Source organism: Juglans regia, chromosome 12, assembly GCF_001411555.2.
Source record: "Juglans regia cultivar Chandler chromosome 12, Walnut 2.0, whole genome shotgun sequence".
NCBI lineage: Eukaryota > Viridiplantae > Streptophyta > Magnoliopsida > Fagales > Juglandaceae > Juglans > Juglans regia.
The window spans coordinates 9,031,183-9,052,815 of record NC_049912.1 but is presented as its reverse complement, the minus strand read 5'-3'; the positions used below and the strand labels follow the sequence as shown (position 1 = coordinate 9,052,815).

General features: G+C 36.3%; 1 protein-coding gene across 1 annotated transcript; it reads right to left on the bottom strand.

Annotated features, from left to right (window-relative positions):
- Positions 1-12,277: 12,277 nt before the first annotated feature.
- LOC109001512 (transcription factor 25) lies at positions 12,278-17,449 on the bottom strand. Its single transcript, XM_018978837.2, has 4 exons — positions 17,093-17,449; positions 16,043-16,599; positions 14,734-15,645; positions 12,278-12,884 (listed from the first exon to the last, which is right to left on the bottom strand). The coding sequence occupies exons 1-4, from the start codon at positions 17,294-17,296 to the stop codon at positions 12,638-12,640; spliced, it is 1,920 nt and encodes a 639-aa protein (XP_018834382.1). The 5' UTR covers positions 17,297-17,449; the 3' UTR covers positions 12,278-12,637.
- Positions 17,450-21,633: the final 4,184 nt, after the last annotated feature.

Here is a 21,633-nt window from a genome sequence, read left to right as displayed (position 1 = left end):
GAATCCAAAGGTAACAAATTCTAAATTGGACACCATATAGAGGCCGTTGAAAGCGCATTGGTTTGTTAGTTGAGTAACCGTTTAATTTGCTGTCTTGCGGTGGATACTCTTAACCGTGGGATAAAATATAAAAGAAAAATTAATAGGTAGTCAAGATGACGTGGTACTACGATCATATCCCTACATGCTATTTAATTAATTTTTTTTTTATGTATTTTAATTGACATAGCATTTTATCATAGGATATAGAAATGCGGATCTATATCTTGCCAACACTAAATAATCTATTACAATATTTAAAGATAAGTGTTAGGTCTACTCACATATTATACAATGAAATTTATATACTGACGTAACTTAATGTAATACACCAGATCTACTTTACAATAAAAAGAATTTTATAGTATGATAAACCACATTAAATCATATTAGTAGATAAACTTTCTTGTGTAAGCTAGGTTTATGTATAGTCAGCATAGACTAGACTAAATCAGAGACTCAGGCATGAGAGCCGGCGGTAAGGAAATCAATATCTCTGTACCACTTGGACAACAACCGGTGGCCGTAACCCCCATGATAGAGGTAGCGTCCACATGGGTGGAGAAGTTTCAAGAAGTTAATTAACTCCCTAACACAAGCAGTTAAATATATAGCTTTTAAGAAAGTTACTTAACCACTCCTGTAATTTTAAGGAGACTTGTAGAAAAGAGAGTTGTGCATGCTAGTTTTTAGAAGTGAACGTACAAACAAAGACCTCTCATCTCTCTTTACATTTTCCTAAAGCAACCATCTTATGCTCTTGATCTTTACGTGTGGAATTATTTAAGAGATTCTAGTAGTCTTCTAATTTACGTAAAGGTACAATCAGACCGGTAAGACGAGTAAAGATTTAGGCTAGTGGGAATTCTGTATTACTTGAGATAACTCGAATTAACCTTATATAACATTGGTATCAAAGTCTATGTTTTTTTCCCATATAAATATGATTACATGTTTGATGCTTTGGAATGAGTCGAAAAGCATGTAATTGATGATATCCATGATTGTTTGAGTTTTTTATTTTTTATTAGAGGTTATGCTATGACATGTTTAAGAACAAAATCTCTAAATGAAAATATTCTTTATAAGGTAAAAAAGCATGTCCCTTCAATTTGGTGCAATTTCGTTGCATGTAAAGAGAGAAGTCCGGAACCTTAATTTTAAAATTAATGTTAGCACTAACACTTTGAGCCTAATTTCAACCAACCATGTGTTATTTTTATCAAAACATATTTAATATGGTTAGAAAGCTGGGTTCATAAGCTTTACATTTTCATATCATACACTTTATTTGGATTTAAAATGAATAAGTTATGGCCAATTGAAGATGCGTTGTCGGAAAAAAAAAAAAAAAAAATGGGTCAAGGAAGAAGACGATGAAAATATCTTTTTTACTAATTTCTCTCTCGATCTTGGCAAGTGTACTCCACCCTTGGACTTTTGGTCACTTTTTAACTCACGGTATGATAGTACATAATTAAATATATAAAAGGCAGCTAACATGTGGTAAATATAACATGTACATATATATATATATATATATTTATATATAAATAACATATATATTACAAATTTTAAAACAACTTCAAACGAGCTAAGTCAAACCTATACGAGTTTTGTTCACAAATTTAAACTGAGTTAAACAGAATTTATATGTAAGGGGGAAAATCTAAGAAGTAGATGATGGTCTGAGATGAGATGGGTTGGACAATTGTATAAATGGAATGAAGAGTGAAACTATACGTTGGGAGTTTTAAGTGATGCGGTGCATTTAGAAGATCAACAATATTAACTAATGAAGGCCGAAATGGTGTATTGGGGACTTAAATGATGCAGTGCATTTTTTAAGATCAAAAGGATTGTAGTGGGAAGAAGAATTACATGCTAAGTATTAGCATTAGAAGTGATTAAAACAACTGTGTTTACGTATTTTGTCATAGAACTTGTATAAAATTCATAAAACTCTAAACTAGTTGTTGTTCAGAATTCTTAAGATTGAAATTCGTTTGGAGGTCGGAGATTCCTAAAAAATATCTTCCAAGAATAAAGACTTGAGTTTTTGGGTTTCTTGTCATTCTTGTTCTAAGTTCTTACATTGTTTTCCTATGTTATTTCTACTTGTGTCTTCTTGTGACTAAAGGAAGCCAGTGACAAGTGGTCTCAGAGACACTGATCCTCTCATGCAGAAGGTACACGAGTATCTCCAAAGGTTCACTAAGAAGGTTCCCAAAAACAACAAGAAGCTTTCCAAAGGCAACTAGATGATCATCAACATGCTATGCATGGCATTAATGATAGGTTAGAAAAGCTCACTGACATGATCAAAACCTTAGTCAAGAATCTTCAAGTAACTCCTTCTGGAGAGGGTTGTTTAGAGACTAGAGTGGTGATTAATGATGAAAGGGTCTTTGTACCTTGAGGAGTGAGGTTGGGTTTTCCCCATTTCGATGGGAGTAAACTTGCTGTGTGGACTTTCAAAACCACCCAATATTTTAAATTCCATCAAATACCTTCAAACTAGAGGCTTCGGATGTCCTTATATCACATGGAAGGAGAGGCATTGGTATGGTACCAAGATGTCATGGATTGTGAAATTTTTAATGGATGTGACTCATTTGTGAGGGCCTTACAAACTAGATATAGGCCAATAGTTTATGATGATCCTATGGAGGCTCTAACTCGCCTTAAGCAAACATCTTTAGTGGCTGTTTACAAGGCCCAAACTGAGGGTCTATCTAATAGACTTAAAAGGCTATCGAAGAGGCATAAATTGAGCTATTTTTTTAGTAGTTTAAAGGATGAGATTGGTTTGCCCATATGAATGCTCAATCTTATCAACCTCAATGTAGCTTTTAGGTTGGCAAACATCCAAGAGGAGTATTTGCTGACATCTAGGAGGTCATGGAGGAATATGGGGGCAAACACTAAGAAGGGGTTTTATGAGGCAGTGTTGGAAGGAAATGGAATACAGAAGCCAAACCTTCCAATTAAAAAGATTTTTTTTTTTCCTTCTTAGATGGAAGAAAATAGGAGAAAGGCAAGGCATTAGTGCTTGTTAGCACTATGAGGAAAAATGGAATCAAGCACATGTGTGTAAGAATCTAAAGGTCTATTAGTTGCAAGTTGAGGATGTGGTAGTGGAAGGTTCAGAAACTAAGGAGGTCAGTCAAGAGTTCAATTCTTTGGTGGAAAAGTCAGGGACTGAGGAGGAGAGCTTGGAGATTTCTATTCATGCGATCATAGGGTGTCCTAACAATAGTGTCATGAGATTGCTTGGAAACTTTGGGGCATGTCCGGTGGAGATTTTAGTGGACTCACGTAGTCATAACTTCCTGGATCTACTAGTAGATCAAGTAGCCAAGCTTAAAATCCATAGTGACAAAAGTTTGCAAGTGAGAGTGGCTATTAGAGACAAGGTCTTGAGTAAGGGAAGATGTGAAGAAGTGGTTAAGATCTGGGACTCAAGATTCATAGTTCATTTTCTTGTTTTGACCTTAGGGGGCTGTGATATTGTGCTTGGGGTTTAGTGGTTAAAGACCTTAGGGCCCATTATTTGGGACTTTACAAGTATGTCCATGAGTTTTATGGTGAGGCAATCCAAGGTGACCCTACAAGGGTTAAATTATGATAATTGGAATACACAGACTGGAAAAAATGTTTGGAGTCCTCTTTAACAAGAAGACATGGTTGGTTTTTGCAATTGGTATCATGGGAACAAGGATAACAACCTGAAAGTCATGTGAAGAAAGTGATTGATGTAATTGATGAGTTTAAGAAGGTTTTTGGGGAGCCAATGAGGTTACCTCCAATGAGGACTTTTGATCATCATATTCCCTTGAAGGAGGGAGCTACTCCAGTTTCAGTCAAACCATATAGATACCCACACTACAAGAAAACAAAAATTGAAAAGATTGTTCAAGATTTGTTGAAGTCTAGGGTAGTGAGGCCTATCCAAAGCCCTTTTCTTCACGAGTTTTGTTGATAAAAAAAGGCTGATGGAAGTTGAGCAATATGTGTGGATTACTGTGCACTTAATCAAGAAACCATCAAGGAAGAATCTCCCATACCTATCGGTGATGAGTTGCTTCATGAGTTGTTTAGAGCCAAGGTGTTTTCTAAGCTGGATTTGAGATTTGGTTATCATCAGATCAGGGCATTATGAGTTCTTAATAATGCTTTTTGGCCTTACAAATACTCCTGATACTTTCCAAGACTTAATGAAAGATGTATTCAAGTCTTTCCAAAGAATATTTGTGCTAGTCTTCTATGATGAAATTATGGTTTATAGCAAAGACTCGATCGAGCATGAAGGACATCTCAAGTCAGTATTGGAGGTGTTGAAGAGGCATAGTTTATATGCTAAAATGTCTAAGTGTAAATGAGTTGACGAAATTAAGTATTTGGGCCATGTCATCTCTGGTAGTGGGGTGAAAGCAGACCCATCTAAAATTGTCTCAATGTTGGAATGGCCTATTCCTACTTCTTTGAAAGCACTGAGAGGAGTTTTAGGCCTTAAAGGCTATTATACGAAACTCATAAGGCATTATGGGTTCATAGCAGCCCCATTGACTATGTTGTCGAAAAACTCATTCCTCTGGATTGAAGAAGCAACCCAAGCCTTTATGGAATTAAAAAGGGTTGTCTTGAATAAGCAACCCAGCTCTTATTCTAGGAAATTATTTCCTTCTTTGATATTTCTCTTGTATCTTAAATAGAGATCACTAGCATGTACAAAAAAATATTGAAATACCATTTTGATTTCATGGTATCAGAGCTAGTGTTTTTTTTTTCTAAACCTAGCTATCAATGATGGAAACTATCGTCAACAGTAAAGGGTCGATGACTTATGAAACTCACGATAGTAAACCAGAAGCTATCTCCACCATGGGTTCAACTAGACTTGATAATTCATCCTTTCAACTCACGGTGGAGAAGCTAAATGGGAAGAATTTTTGTGAATGGGCCCAATCGATTAAGCTCGTAATCGACGGTAAAGGAAAACTGGAATACCTTACCGGCGAGACAAAAAATCTAGCCTCAATCGACGCTTCCTCCCTAAAAAAATGGAAGTCAAAAAATTCAATGGTGACTGCTTGGCTTGTAAATTCCATGAAGCCCTCCATCGGCAAGACCTATCTATTCTTGCCATCGGTGAAAGATGTCTAGGAAGATGTCCGTTAAACATATTCTGATGTTGAAAACTCCTCTCAGATATTTGAGATTAAGACTCGGCTATGGCAGATGACAACCCTCTGGCAACCCTCTGGGGAGAGGGAGGCACGTATTATTACATGGAGATGACAACCCTCTGGCAAGAACTCTTTTGTGTTTCGAAGAAGAATGGGAGTGCATTGGTGATAGTGTGCGATACAAGAAGCGACTCGAAAATGAAAGAGTTTTTAAATTTCTTGTAGGTCTTAACCAAGACCTGGATGATGTTCGCAGAAGAATTCTTGGCCGACGTCCCCTACCTTCAACACGCGAAGTCTTCTCGGAGGTGAGGCGAGAAGAAAATAGGCGTAAGGTAATGCTGAATGAGATTGTCTCTATTGGAAATACTAGACTTGAAATGGCTACCTTGGTGTCTCGGGGCACTCTAACTGGATCAAGTTCAATGGGTGCAACGGAATCAATGTGGTTTATGGTACCTTGAGGATTCTTGGGAAGAAGTTAAGGTACTCTTAGGCAACTTCTCGTATCAGATTATCCACTCTTATAGGGAGAGTAATGCGGTTGCAAATGGTTTAGCCAAAATGGGTTCTGAAGGAATTTCAAAAACTTGATCTACTTGGTAGGAACTACCTCAGGCAGTGAAGGGATTGCTCAAGCTAGATAAAGTTGGGGTGTCTTATTTGAGACTATTTTAATATAATGTAGTCCTTGAATTCTTTATTTGTGTCCTTTGTTATATTGGTCCTTTATTGTTCCATAGTATTCCTCCGCCACAAGCGAGGTTATTATGAATAAATGATAGAGGCACTGTCCTAAAAAAACAAAAACAATAACAAAAAAAAAGGGGCGTCCTTGGTGTGAGCATTGCCGAAAACCAGGACACAAAAAAGACACATGTTGGGATATACACGGGAAACAATCTGATTGGAAACCAAGGCAGAATAACCGAAACTGTGGCAACCAAGCTGCTATTGATCATCAAGCCAAGCAACCTCAAGGGAAAAAGAACAAAAATCCCACTCCAAGTAGTGCATTTAACGCTGAACAGTTGGAACAACTCTATAAAATGATTTCTACCCTTCATGCATCGGGTCAGTCCTCCACAAGTGTCCCTTCTGGTTTTTTAGCACTGAAAGGTAATTTTTTAAAAGCCTTAAGTACCATCTCTTGGCATAAAACTCCTTGGATTATTGATTCCAGTGCTTCTGATCATATGACTAATTTTTATCATCTTTTCTCCTCATACTCCCCTTGTGCTGGAAATCTTAAAGTTAAAATTGCAGATGGCTTGCTCTCATATGTTGCAGGCTTGGCTAAATTTCTTCATTCTCATTATGTTTTTCAGGACCTATCATCGGAGAAGACGATTGGTAGTGCTAAGGAATGTGAGGGGCTCTACTACTTTGAGAAGGCTAATGTGAGCGAGCAACTTCAAATTGCTATTTGTGATTCTACATCTATTCCTAAGCATAGTGAACTTTTGTTATGGCATTCTAGAATGGGTCATCCCAATTTTCAGTATTTGACACTTTTATTTCCTTCCAGTTGTTCGAATAAAATGTCTCTTGATTTTCAATGTGAAATTTGCGAACTTTCTAAACATCAGCATACTTCTTTCTCAAAATCCAACAAACCATCCAAACCGTTCACTATGATTCACAATGATTTATGGGGACCTTCCCGTACTCTTAATTATTCCTACACAAGATGGTTTGTTACTTTTATTAATGATCATAACCGTATTTGTTGGGTTTACTTGTTGAAAGACAAAACTGAAGTTCGTTATGTGTTTATCAATTTCCATTCCATGATTCAAACACAGTTCCAAACAAAAATTCAAATTCTTCGAACTGATAATAGCACAAAATATTTCAATAGTATGGAAAATTATCTTCAATAGTATGGGATAATTCACAAAAGTTCATGTGTTGACACCCCCAACAAAATGGGGTTGCAAAACGAAAAAATAGACATATTCTTGAAGTTGCTCGAGCGTTGATATTCACTAGAAACATGCCAAAAATATTCTAGGGAGATGCCATCTTAACAGCTACATATCTCATTAATAGAATGCCTAGCCGTGTCCTTTCTTTTGCAACACCTCTAAAAAAATTCCAGGAATCTTTTCCTACCTCTCGTCTCAGCTCAAGTCTATCTCTCAAAGTGTTTAGTTGTACGGCCTGTGTCCATGTTCTTGATCACCATTGGAATAAACTGGACCCTAAAACTCTTAAGTGTGTTTTTATTGGCTATTTTTCTGCCCAAAAAGGCTACAAATGCTATGATCCAGCCACAAAAAAAATATTTGTTAGCCTTGATGTGACTTTCTTTGAGACCACTCCTTACTTCCAAAAGCCTTCTCTTCAATAGGAGAATTTGAGTGAAGCTCGGCCTTGGAATTTTTTGGACTTCGATCTCTCTATTGCTGAATCTATCCCTATTGCTGAATCTATCCCAACCATTTCTAAACTGCCAGTTATAGAAGAAAACTTAAACTCAGGGAGAGATGTAGAAAAACAAAATGACAAGGAGATACTTGTTCATTCAAGGAAGCCAAAATTAAGGTACAAGGAGAATCTCACACCTAAGGCACCAAGAAAGTTGGAACTGATGATAGATCCAAGCAACCATGAGTCTCTTTCCAATCCCGACCAGCTAATAGCTCAAAATTTTCACGAGTTATCCTCTAATAAATCTGAGCCTACTGATATTGATTTACCTATTGCTCTCAGGAAACAAACTCAGTCATGTACTCTCTATCCTATTTTAAAATTCATGTCTTATAATACTTTGTCTACATGGTGTCATGCCTTTACTTATAACCTTGATAGTATAAAGATTCCAAAGAATATTTAGGAAGCCTTGGAGTTTCCAATATGGAGAGAGGCAGTTATGGAAGAAATGCAGGCCTTGGAAAAAAATGAAACTTGGAATGTGATGAATTTGCCGAGAGGGAAGAAACCAGTGGGTTGCAAATGGATCTTCACTGTGAAATATAGAGCTGATGGGACAGTAGAACGGTACAAAGCACGTCTTGTTGCAAAGGGCTTTACACAATCCTATGGCATTGACTACACCAAGACGTTTGCACCTGTGACAAAGTTAAATACAATTCAGATACTCTTGTCTTTGGCAACCAACTTGGATTGGCCACTTCAACAGCTTGATATTAAGAATGCATTTCTAAATGGTGAATTAGAAGAAATTTTCATGACAGTACCACCAGGTTTTTGTAAGAAGGGTGAAGAAAACAGAGTATGTAAACTCAAGAAATCCTTGTATGGACTCAAACAATCTCCAAGAGTATGGTTCAATAGATTTGCAAAGGTGATAAAGGGTCAAGAATATCGACAGGGACAATCTGACCATACTATGTTTTTCCAGGAGTCCAAAGATGGAAAGAAGAAAATTTTGATTGTGTATGTCGATGATATAATTCTAACTAAAGATAATCTAGTGGAGATGGAGAGGTTGAAGAAAGTCTTATCCATTGAGTTTTAAGTAAAATACCTGGGACAAATGAGGTACTTCTTGGGAATGGAAGTAACCAGATCAAAGAAGGGAATTAGTGTCTCTAAGCGCAAGTATGTTCTTGATCTCCTAACCGAGACTGGCATGCTTGGTTGTAAACCAAGTGACATGCCCATCAAAGTAGGAAAAAGAATAGGAGACTTTGGAAGACCTATTGAAAAAGAAAGATATCAGAGATTAGTTGGCAAACTAATTTATCTATCACGTAACAAACCTGACATTGCATTCGCAGTGAGTGTGGTGAGTCAACACATGCATTCACCAAAGGAAACATACCTGGAAGCTGTGCACAAGATCCTCAAACATCTCACGTCTCTGGGCAAAGGACTATTCTTCAAAAAATGTGAAAGCAAGGAAGTAGAAGTCTTCACAGATGCTGATTGGGCAGGTTCAACAGAGGATGGGAGGTCCACCATAGGGTACTGCACCTTTGTATGGGAAAATTTGGTAACTTGGATAAGCAAAAAACAAAATTTAATGGCCAGAGGTAGTGTTGAAGCTGAGTTTAGAGCTGTTGCACAAGGGATGTATGAAGGACTATGGTTATGGAAACTCTTGGAAGAACTATATGTCACAGTAAAATTTCCTATCAAACTCTACTGTGATAACAAAGCAGCCAGAAGCATCTCTCTCAATCCTGTTTAGCATGACAAGACCAAGGATGTAGAAGTGGATAGACATTTTAACAAGGAAAAGGTTGAATAATGAACCAACTGTATGACTTATGTTCCTACAAAAGAGTAAACATCGAACATCTTAACCAAAGGGCTATCCAGACAAAGTTTTAATGATTTCCTCTGCAAGTTGGATATTATCAACATTTATGATCCAACTTCAGGGGGACTGTGGAAATCCCAATAAATATGGAGATAGAGTAATTAGTGGTAGATATCGAGATATTGTATTAGTGGAGTAATTTATGGTAGATATTGTTTAAGGAGTTTCTATTTAGGAAGTTTTTGTTTTCCTGTCAATTAGTTAGGCAGATTTCTTGCTCTAATTCTAGGAAATTCTTTCCTTATTTGATATTTCTCTTGTATCTTAAATAGAGATCATTAGCATGTATAGAAAAATATTGAAATATCATTCTGATTTCATTATCTACGTATGAAAAGGAGCCGCTGGCCCTTATGTCTGCAGTAAGCAAATGAAGACCATATTTGTTGGGACAATCCTTCAAAATTAAGATTGATCAACAGACTTTAAAGTACTTATTGGAGCAAAAACTAGGGACTGAGTCTCCATAGAAGTGGTTGTCTAAGTTGATGGGTTATGATTTTACCATTGACTATAAAAGAGGGAAAGATAATAAGGTTGCTGATGCACTCTCAAGGAAGTCTGAGGAAGAAACTACTAATGTAGTTTTAATCACTTTGTCAACCCCATTATGGATTGAGGAATTGAAATAAAGCTATCAAATGTCTCCCTCATTCAGTGTCATATATTATCAACTTCAATAGGGTCTAGAAGGTCTGAGGCATTACACAGTGCATCAAGGTCTGTTATTGAGAAAAGAGAGGTTAGTTATGGTTCCTAATTCTCCATTCAAAGCTAAGATTTTACAGCATATATATTGTTAACAGGCTGGGCATGTTGGGTATCATAAAACACTACAGAGACCTAAGCTAGACTTTTATTGGGAGGGAATGCATAAGGACATTAAAAAGTTTGTCAGGGAATGTGATGTGTGCCAAGCTAACAAGCATGAGACCTTCCATCCAACTCGACTATTGCAACCATTTCTCATTCCCAACTCTCCATAGTTGAATATTTCCATGGACTTCATTGAAGAACTGCCTCTCTTAAATGAGTTTATAATGATGTTCACAATGGCGGATAGGCTAACAAAATTTGCTCATTTTTTTCCCATTTTCTGATCCTTATACAACAAGCAAAGTAGCGCAAGTATTGTTTTTTGGAGTCTTCAATTCAAGTTGTATGAGATGCCTAAATCCATCGTCTTGGATAGAGATCCAATTTTTACAAGTTCTTTTTGGAGGAAATTGTTTCAGTTGCAAGGAAATTCACTCAATTTCAGCTTTACCTATGACCCACTGCCTGAGGGGTAAATTGAAGTATTAAATAAGTCCTTGGAGGCATACTTGATATGTTATACCAATGACAAGCCATAGGAATGAAGTATGTGGATTCCAATGGCAAAATGGTGTTATAACACTATATGTCACTCTTTCATTGGGATCTCTCCTTTCTATGCCCTTTGTGTTTATATACCACCCAAGTTGTTGCCTTACATTTTAGGAAAAACTGCTAATGCTACAGTGGATCTGCAGTCGGAGTCGAGAGAGCAACTTGTGTTGATGTTAAAGGAGAATTTGACAGGAAGAACCGAGAGGAGTTTTGAGGTGTGAAAATCGGTTTTTTTTAGGCTCTAACCTTACAAGCAGAAGACAGTTTGTTTGTGCCACAATTTAAAACTTGCTCCAAGGATTTATGGTCTTTTTCAAGTGCTTGCAAAGATTGGGACAATGGCTTATAAGTTGAACATGCCATCATCTTCAAGGATATATCCAGTCTTTCATATGTCATGCTTGAAGAAGAAGTTGGGGTAAAATATCTCTCCACTACCTACACTACCTCCTCTGGATCCACAAGGGCAACTTCAACCTGAGCTCGAGTCTATTCTAGAGAGGATGATGATTGGCAATCATGTAGCAATTGAGGTACTTATTAAATGGTTGGGGGCACTTGTGGAAGACAATTCTTGGAAAATATTGTGAAAGTTACACAACTTTTACCCATTCCCTGTAGGCAAGGTCCTCTCATTTTAAAGGAGGGAGGGAGGGAGGGGCAGAATTGTAAGGGTCTTGAGGTCAAGGGCCTTAAAGGGGGAGGGATTGTAAGGGGAAAAACCTGCAAATGAGGTGATGGTCTAAGATGAGAAGGGCCAAACAACTGTATTAACGGAATGAAGGGCAAAATGGTGCGTTGGGAACTTAAGTGATACGGTGCGTTTTTTAAGATCAGAAGGATCGTGATGGGAAAAAGAATTACGCACTGAGTATTAGCATTAGATGTTATTAAAACAATTGTGTTTACTTCCTTTGTCATATAACTTGTATAAAAGCCAAGAAACTCTAAACTAACTATTGTTCAGAATTCTTAAGATTGAAGTTCATTTGGAAGTCGAAGATTCCTCAAAAATCTTTTAAAAGAATTGAGTTCTTGGGTTTCTTTCCATTCTTGTTGTGAGTTCTTGTATTGTTTTCCTCTGCTATTTCTGCTTGTGTCTTGCTGTGATTGAAGAAAGCTCGTGACAGTATAGGAGTTTGGCTCATATAAAATTCGAACCAATATTAGTGTTTATGAGCTGCTCATTCATTAAATAAATCGAGTTCAAGCCAAACTCAAGTTGTTCAAGAGTTGCTCTGTTCATCTACAGCCCCTGAGGTGCAATAATGAAAGCCAGTGAGACCAAAGACACGAGAAATACTTTAAAATTTCATCAACCAAACATAAAACATTGGGTATCAAGAGTCTAGACCTATTGATAAGTAAAACAAGTACGGAACAGATGGGTACCATTTGTTATCATGTAAAAACACAGTAAACGACTAAACGTACCCAACACTTCCTAGTAAATCTATCTTCGGTAAATTTGAGAAGAAATAAAGTATGTTTTACATCCAAAGAGTCAGTCCTCTGTAGAATCTACAGAACAGTTGCTAAAACAATAGTAAACCAGGCACCAATTTACTAGATATAGAAAATTAACTTCTGAGAGTGAGGACACTAAAAAGAACTTTCCCTTCTGCAGGAAAAACCGATATACATCATCCACCTTATTAAGAAACAGAAAACATTTCATTAACAATGAGTATCCTCTAGCCGCCATTGCCACCTCAAAATAATATCCATGGCCCTAAGGTGGCAATTCTCAATCAGCGCCTCCGTCGTCTTCGTCCCCATAATGAACCCATGGTAGCATTGACTCAAACAAGACAGCCAGTGCATTCCGATTTGCAACATCACGAGGAGCATGGCCGTTGCCAGGTTGATTGGCAACTTGGTCTTCATCCTGTGCAAGCCCCCTCATCCTTGGGTCACCAATAAAGTTTTGAAGGTTTTCAGGTGGAATCGATGGCACTGAATCTGAGAAATCTGAAACCAACAAATGGCCATACCTGTCAACAAAAAGAATCTGGTCAACCATATTCCCAAATACAACAAACTTAAATAATGCAATAGAACTCTGCACAACCATCATGATAACAACGCTCCAGAGAACAAGATCCACATCCAGCTGAGAATCTAGGCCTTAGTACAAATATCTTAACTATATACCAGCCTACAAAATTATTCGTACTCAGTATTAGAATAAAAGGTAAATTACACTTTTTTTCTCCTCCATGCCATCATTTCATAGTCAAATATGCCACCAAATTTTAACCAGCTGCAAGTCATCTTCGAATAAAAACTTTGGGGAGGGTACATTTTGAATCAGAAACTACCAGTTTTTCAATTTGCACACCATGTTACCAATACCATCAATCTCGACACCAAACTATCGCTTTTTAACATTTTGCACTCTTGATTACAATCTAACTGTCAAGAATATGCCATATCTTATATTTTCATCAATCTTTGCAGTTAAATCCAAACCAATGGAGCAAATTGCCTAAAAAATGGTAATTGGGGGATGCAAAATATGTTTTTCCCACAAATTATTGTTTCTACATGTCCCTCCATCCAATGTAGCCGTTAACTTGGACAGAAAAATGCATTAATAGAAGACAATCAATCACTTGGGATCTCTGAAATGACCAGATTGACCTTAAAGATTAATTTGCACCATTTCACTCAAATTACCCGAATAAACCCAAAACACAACTTCCTGAGTCTAAAGAAAAATCTCCAGAAAATCAATCAGAAAGAGAGACCCAAAGTAGAAGAAATTAACAAATCTTCAAGCAATAAGTTGAGTTGACAAAGTAGAAGAAACCCAAAAGAACTTCAAGCATCGGACTTGAGTTGACAACTAATTATCCAAATCCACTCTACAAATACCAAGCACTAAGTCCCGTTTGGAACTTGGACTGAGCTGAGATCAACTCAGTTTAGTCTAATGTTAAACTGAGTCTAACATACAAACACTCATCTCAAATTACTAAACTCATCTTAACTCAAAACCTCTTTACACGTGGAACTCACAACCTTTTTCAACTCAATATCTCTTTACACGCGAGACCCACAACCTTTTTCAACTTCTCATAAATACATCTAGACTCATATTAACATCCAAACATATCTAAACTCATCTTAGGTGGGCCCCACAAAACTCATCCACCATCTCAACTCACTACTATTCATAAAGAATTCAACTCATCTCAACTCAGCTCAACATCCAAGCGGGGTATAAATTACACCCAGGAAAACCTTGAAACCAATTAATAATACCTTCCTTTCTTCACCTCCTTCCCTTCCCTTCACTGCAAAATACCATGTCTTCACGTTTTTTCCCCTCTTAACAACCAAAGCCTAGGACACAGTTGAGACCAGATATCACATTGGTGCATTTTGGTTTATTCTAGTAATTTGGGTGAGATGGTGCTTCTCGTCCTTCGTATTTAAATTAGGGTTTATTTGCTCCTATTATAGCACCATTTACATGTGCAGTTCCTGTGACCATGTATGTACCTATGATTTTTTAGGACAAAGAAAATTCAAAACATAACTCCAAATTACTAGACAAGTATCAATTTAAAGTTTGATGGTGTATTTAAAATATGCGAGTTGTTCGGGGTAGGGGTCAGAACCCGGCTGGAAAGACCTACACCTACTACCCTTCCTCAAACCTTCCCCTTTTTCATAATAATAAGGTAAGCTTGGGTTCCAAACCTTTTGATATGTGGTCTCAGTGTAATCTACTCTACACTCAATTAGCACACATGCATTCTGCAATCCAAGAATTTAATACAGAGCATTCTAGTTAAAGAAAACTAAGAAAAAGGGAAACCAACTTAAGATACTCACTCATTCTTCTCAGATGGGAATGCTTCTTTTCTGACACAAGCCCAATCATTGGCATCACTCTCATTAGTTTCCATTGTCTCGATCACCAGTTTTGCCGCGTCCTTGAGCAGTTTTTGCAGTTCTGGAAGCCTCCAAATAATGTAATTCCTCTCTACATATATATTGATCAAATGATCTAAGGATGGTATTCCTGTTTGATCTGATCGGAAGAAAGAATGCTTGACTATATCTATCCATACTTTATCCTTCAAAGGTGCCTTTGCAACAAGTTTCTTTAGGATAGAAGGGTGAAGCATCAAAGCCTGCTTCATAAGATCATTTGAAGTAGAATTTGAAGAATCCGCATGATTGTCTTTTGAGAAGTGCTGTTGCTCAAGATAAAACCTGCTAATGGCAAGTGAATATGAGAAATTTGGAAACAACCACAAGGAGTTGTCACTTTTATAGTCCTCAGAGAACTGTTCCAACCATGCATATTCCTCTGCCCTCAACGATAAGTAGTCAATGCAAAAAATGGCACCCATTGGATCGTCAGAATCCAATGATAGCAACAGTTTACAAACTTCCAGAGCAGATCGATGACAGCCTCGTCTGTCCATATTTCTCATGTGAGTGAAAAGTGATGTGAATAGCAGTTTGTTGGTTTTATGGCTGAATTTCAATTGGCAATTACCCTGCAAGGGAGTGAACATAGGATGCCATGCACATTCCAAGGCATATAAACTCTTTGCTGTGGCATCTGCTGACTTTTGATGTTCACCCACAAACTTTAAATATTCCGCCATTGTTATCAGTGAATCTATGTGATAAGGATGGTGCAACAAAATGCTTGCAATACTATTAAGATCATGAATAGCTTGGGCAGCTTCAAATGATTTTTGAGCTTGATCATAGGATGGCAAGTGTACATATCTAAATCATGACAACAAAGACAGAATTAGGGTGCATGAGGATTGGAGTAAACAAAAATCATAAAACAGTAAATTGGGATATAGTGAAAACTACAAAGATAAAGGTAAAGAATAAAACAAAGGAAATGAACTTGAAGGTAGAAATTACTGTCAGTACCACTACTGCCCTGGAGAGGGCTAATGCACCATAAATTCTAGAATCCACCATATAAAATTATAGAAACTTCTATAACCTAATCTCAGTTTTAGGTGTGTCAGAAGCAAAGAGCAAGTTCATTCGATGCGCAGATAATGATATTAGTTTTCTCACACTCAGTAACAAAAGACCAGCCAAATCGAGGTGTCAGTATCTGAAAAAGAAAATGCATCAAAACTGAGCAACTGAGGATGATGTTAACCTAAAGTAGTGGTACCCATCCTTTGTTTCCAGAAATTCCATGGACAAAGAACTATCCCAGCGAGGCCAATAGTCTGAAGGCGTGACAAGAACAGTCTTTCTATGACTATGGCTTCCAAATCGTCCACCCCGTATCTGTCTAGAACTGCCAGCTTGACTATTTTTCTCAAACGATTTCACCACTTTAGAACCAAATATTCTTCGAAGTTCATTTTCAGCATTCAAATATTTGGGATCCACGCGTAATATTGAGGGCACGTATTGTTTCACCAGTTTGTCACCAGTCTTCACATTCGTGGCTTTGGCTTTTCCAGGGACACCATCGTTACTAGAAGATTTACCCTCCACTTCTAAAGAGAGAGTTTCTAAGATCATATCCAAGGGCTTTTCAACATTATCTGCACTCGACAAAGAGCCACCCTTCCCTCTCTTCTTCTTCTTTTTCTTTGACTTGTGACTGGATGTCACAAGCATATCAACGTTACTTTCCATCAGTGAAGGTTCTTGTTCAGTAATATTTAGCTTCAAGGTTTCGTCAACGACTTCCGAATCATCCCCCTGCAGTCAAAATGATCGTCAATAAAGTAAAAATCGAATGCTACATTCTTGCCCTTTCTGCAACCACCAATATTCTATTGATTTTTGCTTTTGAAGGAAAAAAAAAATGACCCAATTAAGAGATGCCTAAAACTAAATAAAAAATTTAGAATCTTCTTGACATCAAGAAATACTCGAGACAGCTAGGCTTGATCAAAAGCACATAAATTGTATTATATTAAGAGTTTGTGTAGGGAAATGACCCTCAACAACCTAAAAGTCCTACATGGTTAGAAATTAGGATAGCAAAACGGTTGCTTATGATTAAAGTAATTGGAGGAGGGGCTTGGGTATGGATTTCAATTCCTGGCATGAATTACCTGAAAAATTAAATAAAAGGCCACATTCGGCCCTTCAAAACTCAATTTTGATCACTCCCCAAATATCATACGAAGAAAAGAAAAAGCAAAGAGATGGAATGAATCAGATGGTCATCGGAGTTAGAGGCAGAAACCTGTTCAGGGTCATCTTCGTCGCATAGAAGGTGGAAGGGATTGATTGAGGAAGGAGGGCCTGAACTGGAGGATTCAGATCGATTTCCATTCAGCTGCTCCTCCTCTTCTTCATCTTCATCTTCCTCCTCTTCGCGGGGAAGCTGCTGCAGTCTCTGTTGCTGCTGTTGTTCTTTCAAAACCCTTTTCAGCAACCGAGCCGACATGGATTCCTTGATTGGAACGATATGCGATAAAAGAGAGAGGCGAAACTAAGAAAGAAAGAAGAAAGCAAAGGCAGAGAAGTTGCAGACGATTCGCAGCCTCCTCACACACACAGCAGCAATCCACTCTTCCAATTTCCCTTCTTCCTTCGTGCCTTCCTATCGTTCAACCCACCACTCTACGACTTGTAGTTCAGTGTTTTTATTGTTTGTTTTTGTTTTTTGTATATTAAATCGAATTATTAAAATTCTCAACAAATTTTATAATTCATTTTCAAATATTATTCAAATACAAAATATTTTTTAACATCAAATTTTTAAGTTCTTCATATAATCATTATCTAATGATTATCCAAACACAAAAACCAATATAATTTTTATAAACTTTAAAACAAAACATAAAAATTAATACAAATTTTATAAATTTAAAAAAAAATTATATTAAAAAATTAAATTCAAACAATTTTTTAATATATTTATTCAAATTTTTCTTTTTCTACTTCTAAAATATAATAAAATATCTTAACTCAAATTATTTTTATTACTATTTACATAATTTTATTTTTAATTTTATTTATATAATTATGCGTGCTGACATGTCAGTTATTAAAATGATGAAAATCTTGAAACTCCATATTCGATATGACAAGAAAAAAATGATAGAATGGAGCGGATACTCAATACATATAATATCATCCATAAAGTTTACATATATGTAGAAGTACTTTTAATCACATTTGACACGAAACACAAATGTCATCTCATCCACGTTACTAAAAATGTATAAAAGCAATTCTAATTAGTACCAAAATGAGTCATAGAGGTTTCACATATTTGAAAATTAGACTCATAAATAACTAATTCAATAAAAAAAAATTATTAACATGTGTGTTAGTTCGAGCCATCACGACGAATCAAGATTACACAATTAGACTCTACTTGGATACGCATTTCATCTCAACATTCAAACATTACTCAAACACAAATATTGTTTATTTTCTTTTTTATATTTTTTCATCTAATCATTAAAACTTTTTCAAACTTTCATATAAAATAAAAAAGATTATTCAACTTTTTAAATTTCAAAACAAAAATTATATTAAGAAATTATATTCTAACAATAGTTTAATTTTATAATATTTTATTCAACTTTATGTCTCTCATCTATCAAAATTTAATAAAAATCTTAATTCAAAATATTTCACTACTATTCACAAACTATATAATTATTATTCATAAAATTCTCATTACGTCTCATCTGACTATTCAAACAAGGTCTTTAGGCACCTTTAGTGGTGACTTGGGTCACCTCAGAAATATTTAATTCTTTAATGTTTTGGTAATGTTTATATTTTCTGATATTTTCATAGTTTTTAAAAATATTTTGGTTTTAAATAGTTTTTGGATTTTTAGACCTACTTTATAAATTTTTTATTATTTTTTAATAAATTGGTTGAGTTAGCATTTTTGTACCACACGTTGGATGATTGGTTCTAAAGTGACGTATTTAGTACACTATTGGTTGATCTAATGGGAATAAGATGTTTGAGAAATATGATAAGACGATGAATTTGTTAATAGTAGTAAAATAATTTGTAAATAGTAGTGAAATTATTTGAGTTAAGATACTTTATTGAATTTTGAAAACTGAGAAATAAAATTTTGAATTAAAATATTAAAAAGTTAAAATATTATTATAATATAATTTTTAATATGTTTTTTTGTACTTTGTTTGAAAATTTCAAAAAGTTGTAATTAAGTAATGATTAGATGAAAAAGTTAGAAATTTGAAATTGAAAAATATTTGTATTTAAGTGATGTTTGGGAAGAAAATTAAATGATAAACTTTGATATAAGATGAGATGAGATAAAACCATATCTATCCCCAAACAACTTAATAGCAAATGGTTTTAAATCCAAGAAATTTTACTTATCATCTATACACCACACACCTACTTTTATTTTGTATCTTTTTTTTTTTTTTTTCTTTAGTAGGTGTGTGACATAAGAATGATAAGGAGAATAACTCATCAAATTCAATTATCAAAATGAGATCCACCATTAAAAAAAGAGAGGTTAATCGACGAGGAGGAGAAGATAACGTTGGTTGCCCTTCTAGGGGGCGTGTGGCCCAGGAGCCCATTTACGACAGAATTGGCATGTGGGTCCAGATATATCTATTCTTTTAAAAGGAATGCACAAAATTTACATATTCTAAAATTATAAATCTCACTTATCTTCCCGTATATTGAAAATGAGCACTGCTACTCAACAGCCATACACACCGCACGCCTTGCTAATGTAGATTTTTTTTTTTTTTATTTATTTTTTTCAAAACATCAAAATCAGCCCTTCTCTCCCAAGAAATGAGTCTCAGACCGCAATCCTTTCCTTATCTGTACCTAAGTTGTCTTCCATGGCCTCTCCTTCAAAATCCCAACCTCCTCCTAGTCCTACCCTGTAGATTTGTATATTTACACACTCCTAATAATATCTCAAATTTAATAACTCTTCTCTCTCTCTCTCTCTCTCTCTCTCTCTCTCTCCTTGTCTATGTGCGAGTAATAAACTGCAATGGCATCCCAAAACCCAGAAAGTCAATTCCAAGATTTCTTGCCAACCATGGCCACAAGCTCGGTGGGGACGGTCTGATGGCGATCTGTGCAACGACTTCGATCTGTTGGTGGACGGTGGGGTCATCACCTTCAACAGCCTCAAGAGGAACTCCGCTCTGTTGGGCTTGCACGACTTGAGAGTTGAAGATCTGCTTTCTATGTTAAAGGAAGGTGACTTAGATGGTAGTGCCAGATGGAGTTTTGCCTCTTGATGTTTGGATTGAGCCTGAGCTCATGGAAGAGTCCTACATTTGTTTAGACGAAACTTGACTGTGAATTCCAACATTGATTGCTATTTTTTTTTTTTTTCAATTTCTTTTTCCTGCTACCTTTTTCAATTTGTAAAAGTTTTAGTCTTATTAGGATAAGAGCACCGAAAAATGGAGTTACACACTTCCATTCCTCCACCTAAAAAAATTCATAGACACCCACATTGATGAACGAATCTAAGAAAAAGAAACACAACAAGTATTTACGTCTCTGACTTCTCTTCCAAATGCTCTTCAGAGCAATAAAGAACAAATCTATTGCAATGGATTCTCGATGATGATGATGATGTTTAGCCATCTTCTGAGAAGAAAGAGGGTTGGGTCTGATTTCATTATAGTTAAGTAGAGAAAATGAAGAAGATGGAGGAGAAGAGAGAGAGGAGAGAAGCATCGGGGTGAAAGAGAAGCAGGGAGGGGGTTTTGGTTTGCTTAGCAAACCGTGACATGTCTAGAACTGGGTTTGGCGTGTGGTGTGCGATAGAGAACCGGAGGATGAATAGATTTTTTCATTGAAAATATAAGAAATCATTTAGCTTTCAAGATCAGAAAGCTAGAGGTATTTGGTTGAGAAGGAATAAGATGGTTTTTGAGAATTCTTTTATACATCCCATGCAGGTTGCAAGACAAGCTGCCATTCATTAGGCAAATTTTAAGGTTGTATAGTTTGGTTCAAAGCGAGAGATCGAGCAATCACAACACCATCTTTCTGTATGGGTTCCTCCTCCAGTGAATTTCATCAAAATTAACTGGGATGCGGCATTGAGTGTTACTCATAACATAATTGGGATTGGCTTGGTGGCCCGTGACCATGAGGGCTCCTTTGTGGCTACCAAAAAATTGTCAAAATCTGGTGTATTGGATTCCCTATTAGCTGAAGCACTTGGTGGCCTTTATGCAGCTAGAATGGCAAAGGAGATGGGGGCTGCAAGCTATTTTTTTGGAAGGTGATTCTCAGAGTGTAATTCAAAGCCTCCAGAAGAATACTGATCGTTGTGATAGTGTGGGATTGGTCTTACATGATACTAGAGCAATGTTGTCTAGTTTTACGAAATGGCAAGTGGCTTTTGTAAGAAGTGGCAACCAGGTTGTTCACTGTCTAGCTAAGGATTCCTTTGAGCTAGCCGAGAATGTGATTGAACTGGTAGATTATCCAGTTTTGTAATCTGTTTTCCTCCTTTATTTCTTGATATCAATAAAGTTTGACTTTTTTCTCCAAAAAAAAAAAAAAAAATCCAATTTATTAATAAGGTGGACAATGTGACATTTGTACATGCGGCATTAATGGCAACAAGTATACATACCATTACTGAATTTAAGGAGAGCTTGGTGGAGGAAGTTAATAAATCAATACTAATAGAAATATACGTGGCCCAATCACACGTTGCTACCTATTAGTCGTAATTTCTTTAAAAGATGGTCAATCACAAAATCAGTTCTTGGATTGGTGGAGAGTTTG

Coding starts and splice junctions, on each gene's coding strand:
- LOC109001512 (XM_018978837.2), bottom strand. CDS start 17,296: ATGTCGGCTCGGTTGCTGAAAAGGGTTTTGAAAGAACAACAGCAGCAA. Junction 16,600..17,092: donor ACGAAGATGACCCTGAACAG/GTTTCTGCCTCT, acceptor TTTTGACTGCAG/GGGGATGATTCGGAAGTCGT. Junction 12,885..14,733: donor TTCCCATCTGAGAAGAATGA/GTGAGTATCTTA, acceptor TTTTGTTGACAG/GTATGGCCATTTGTTGGTTT.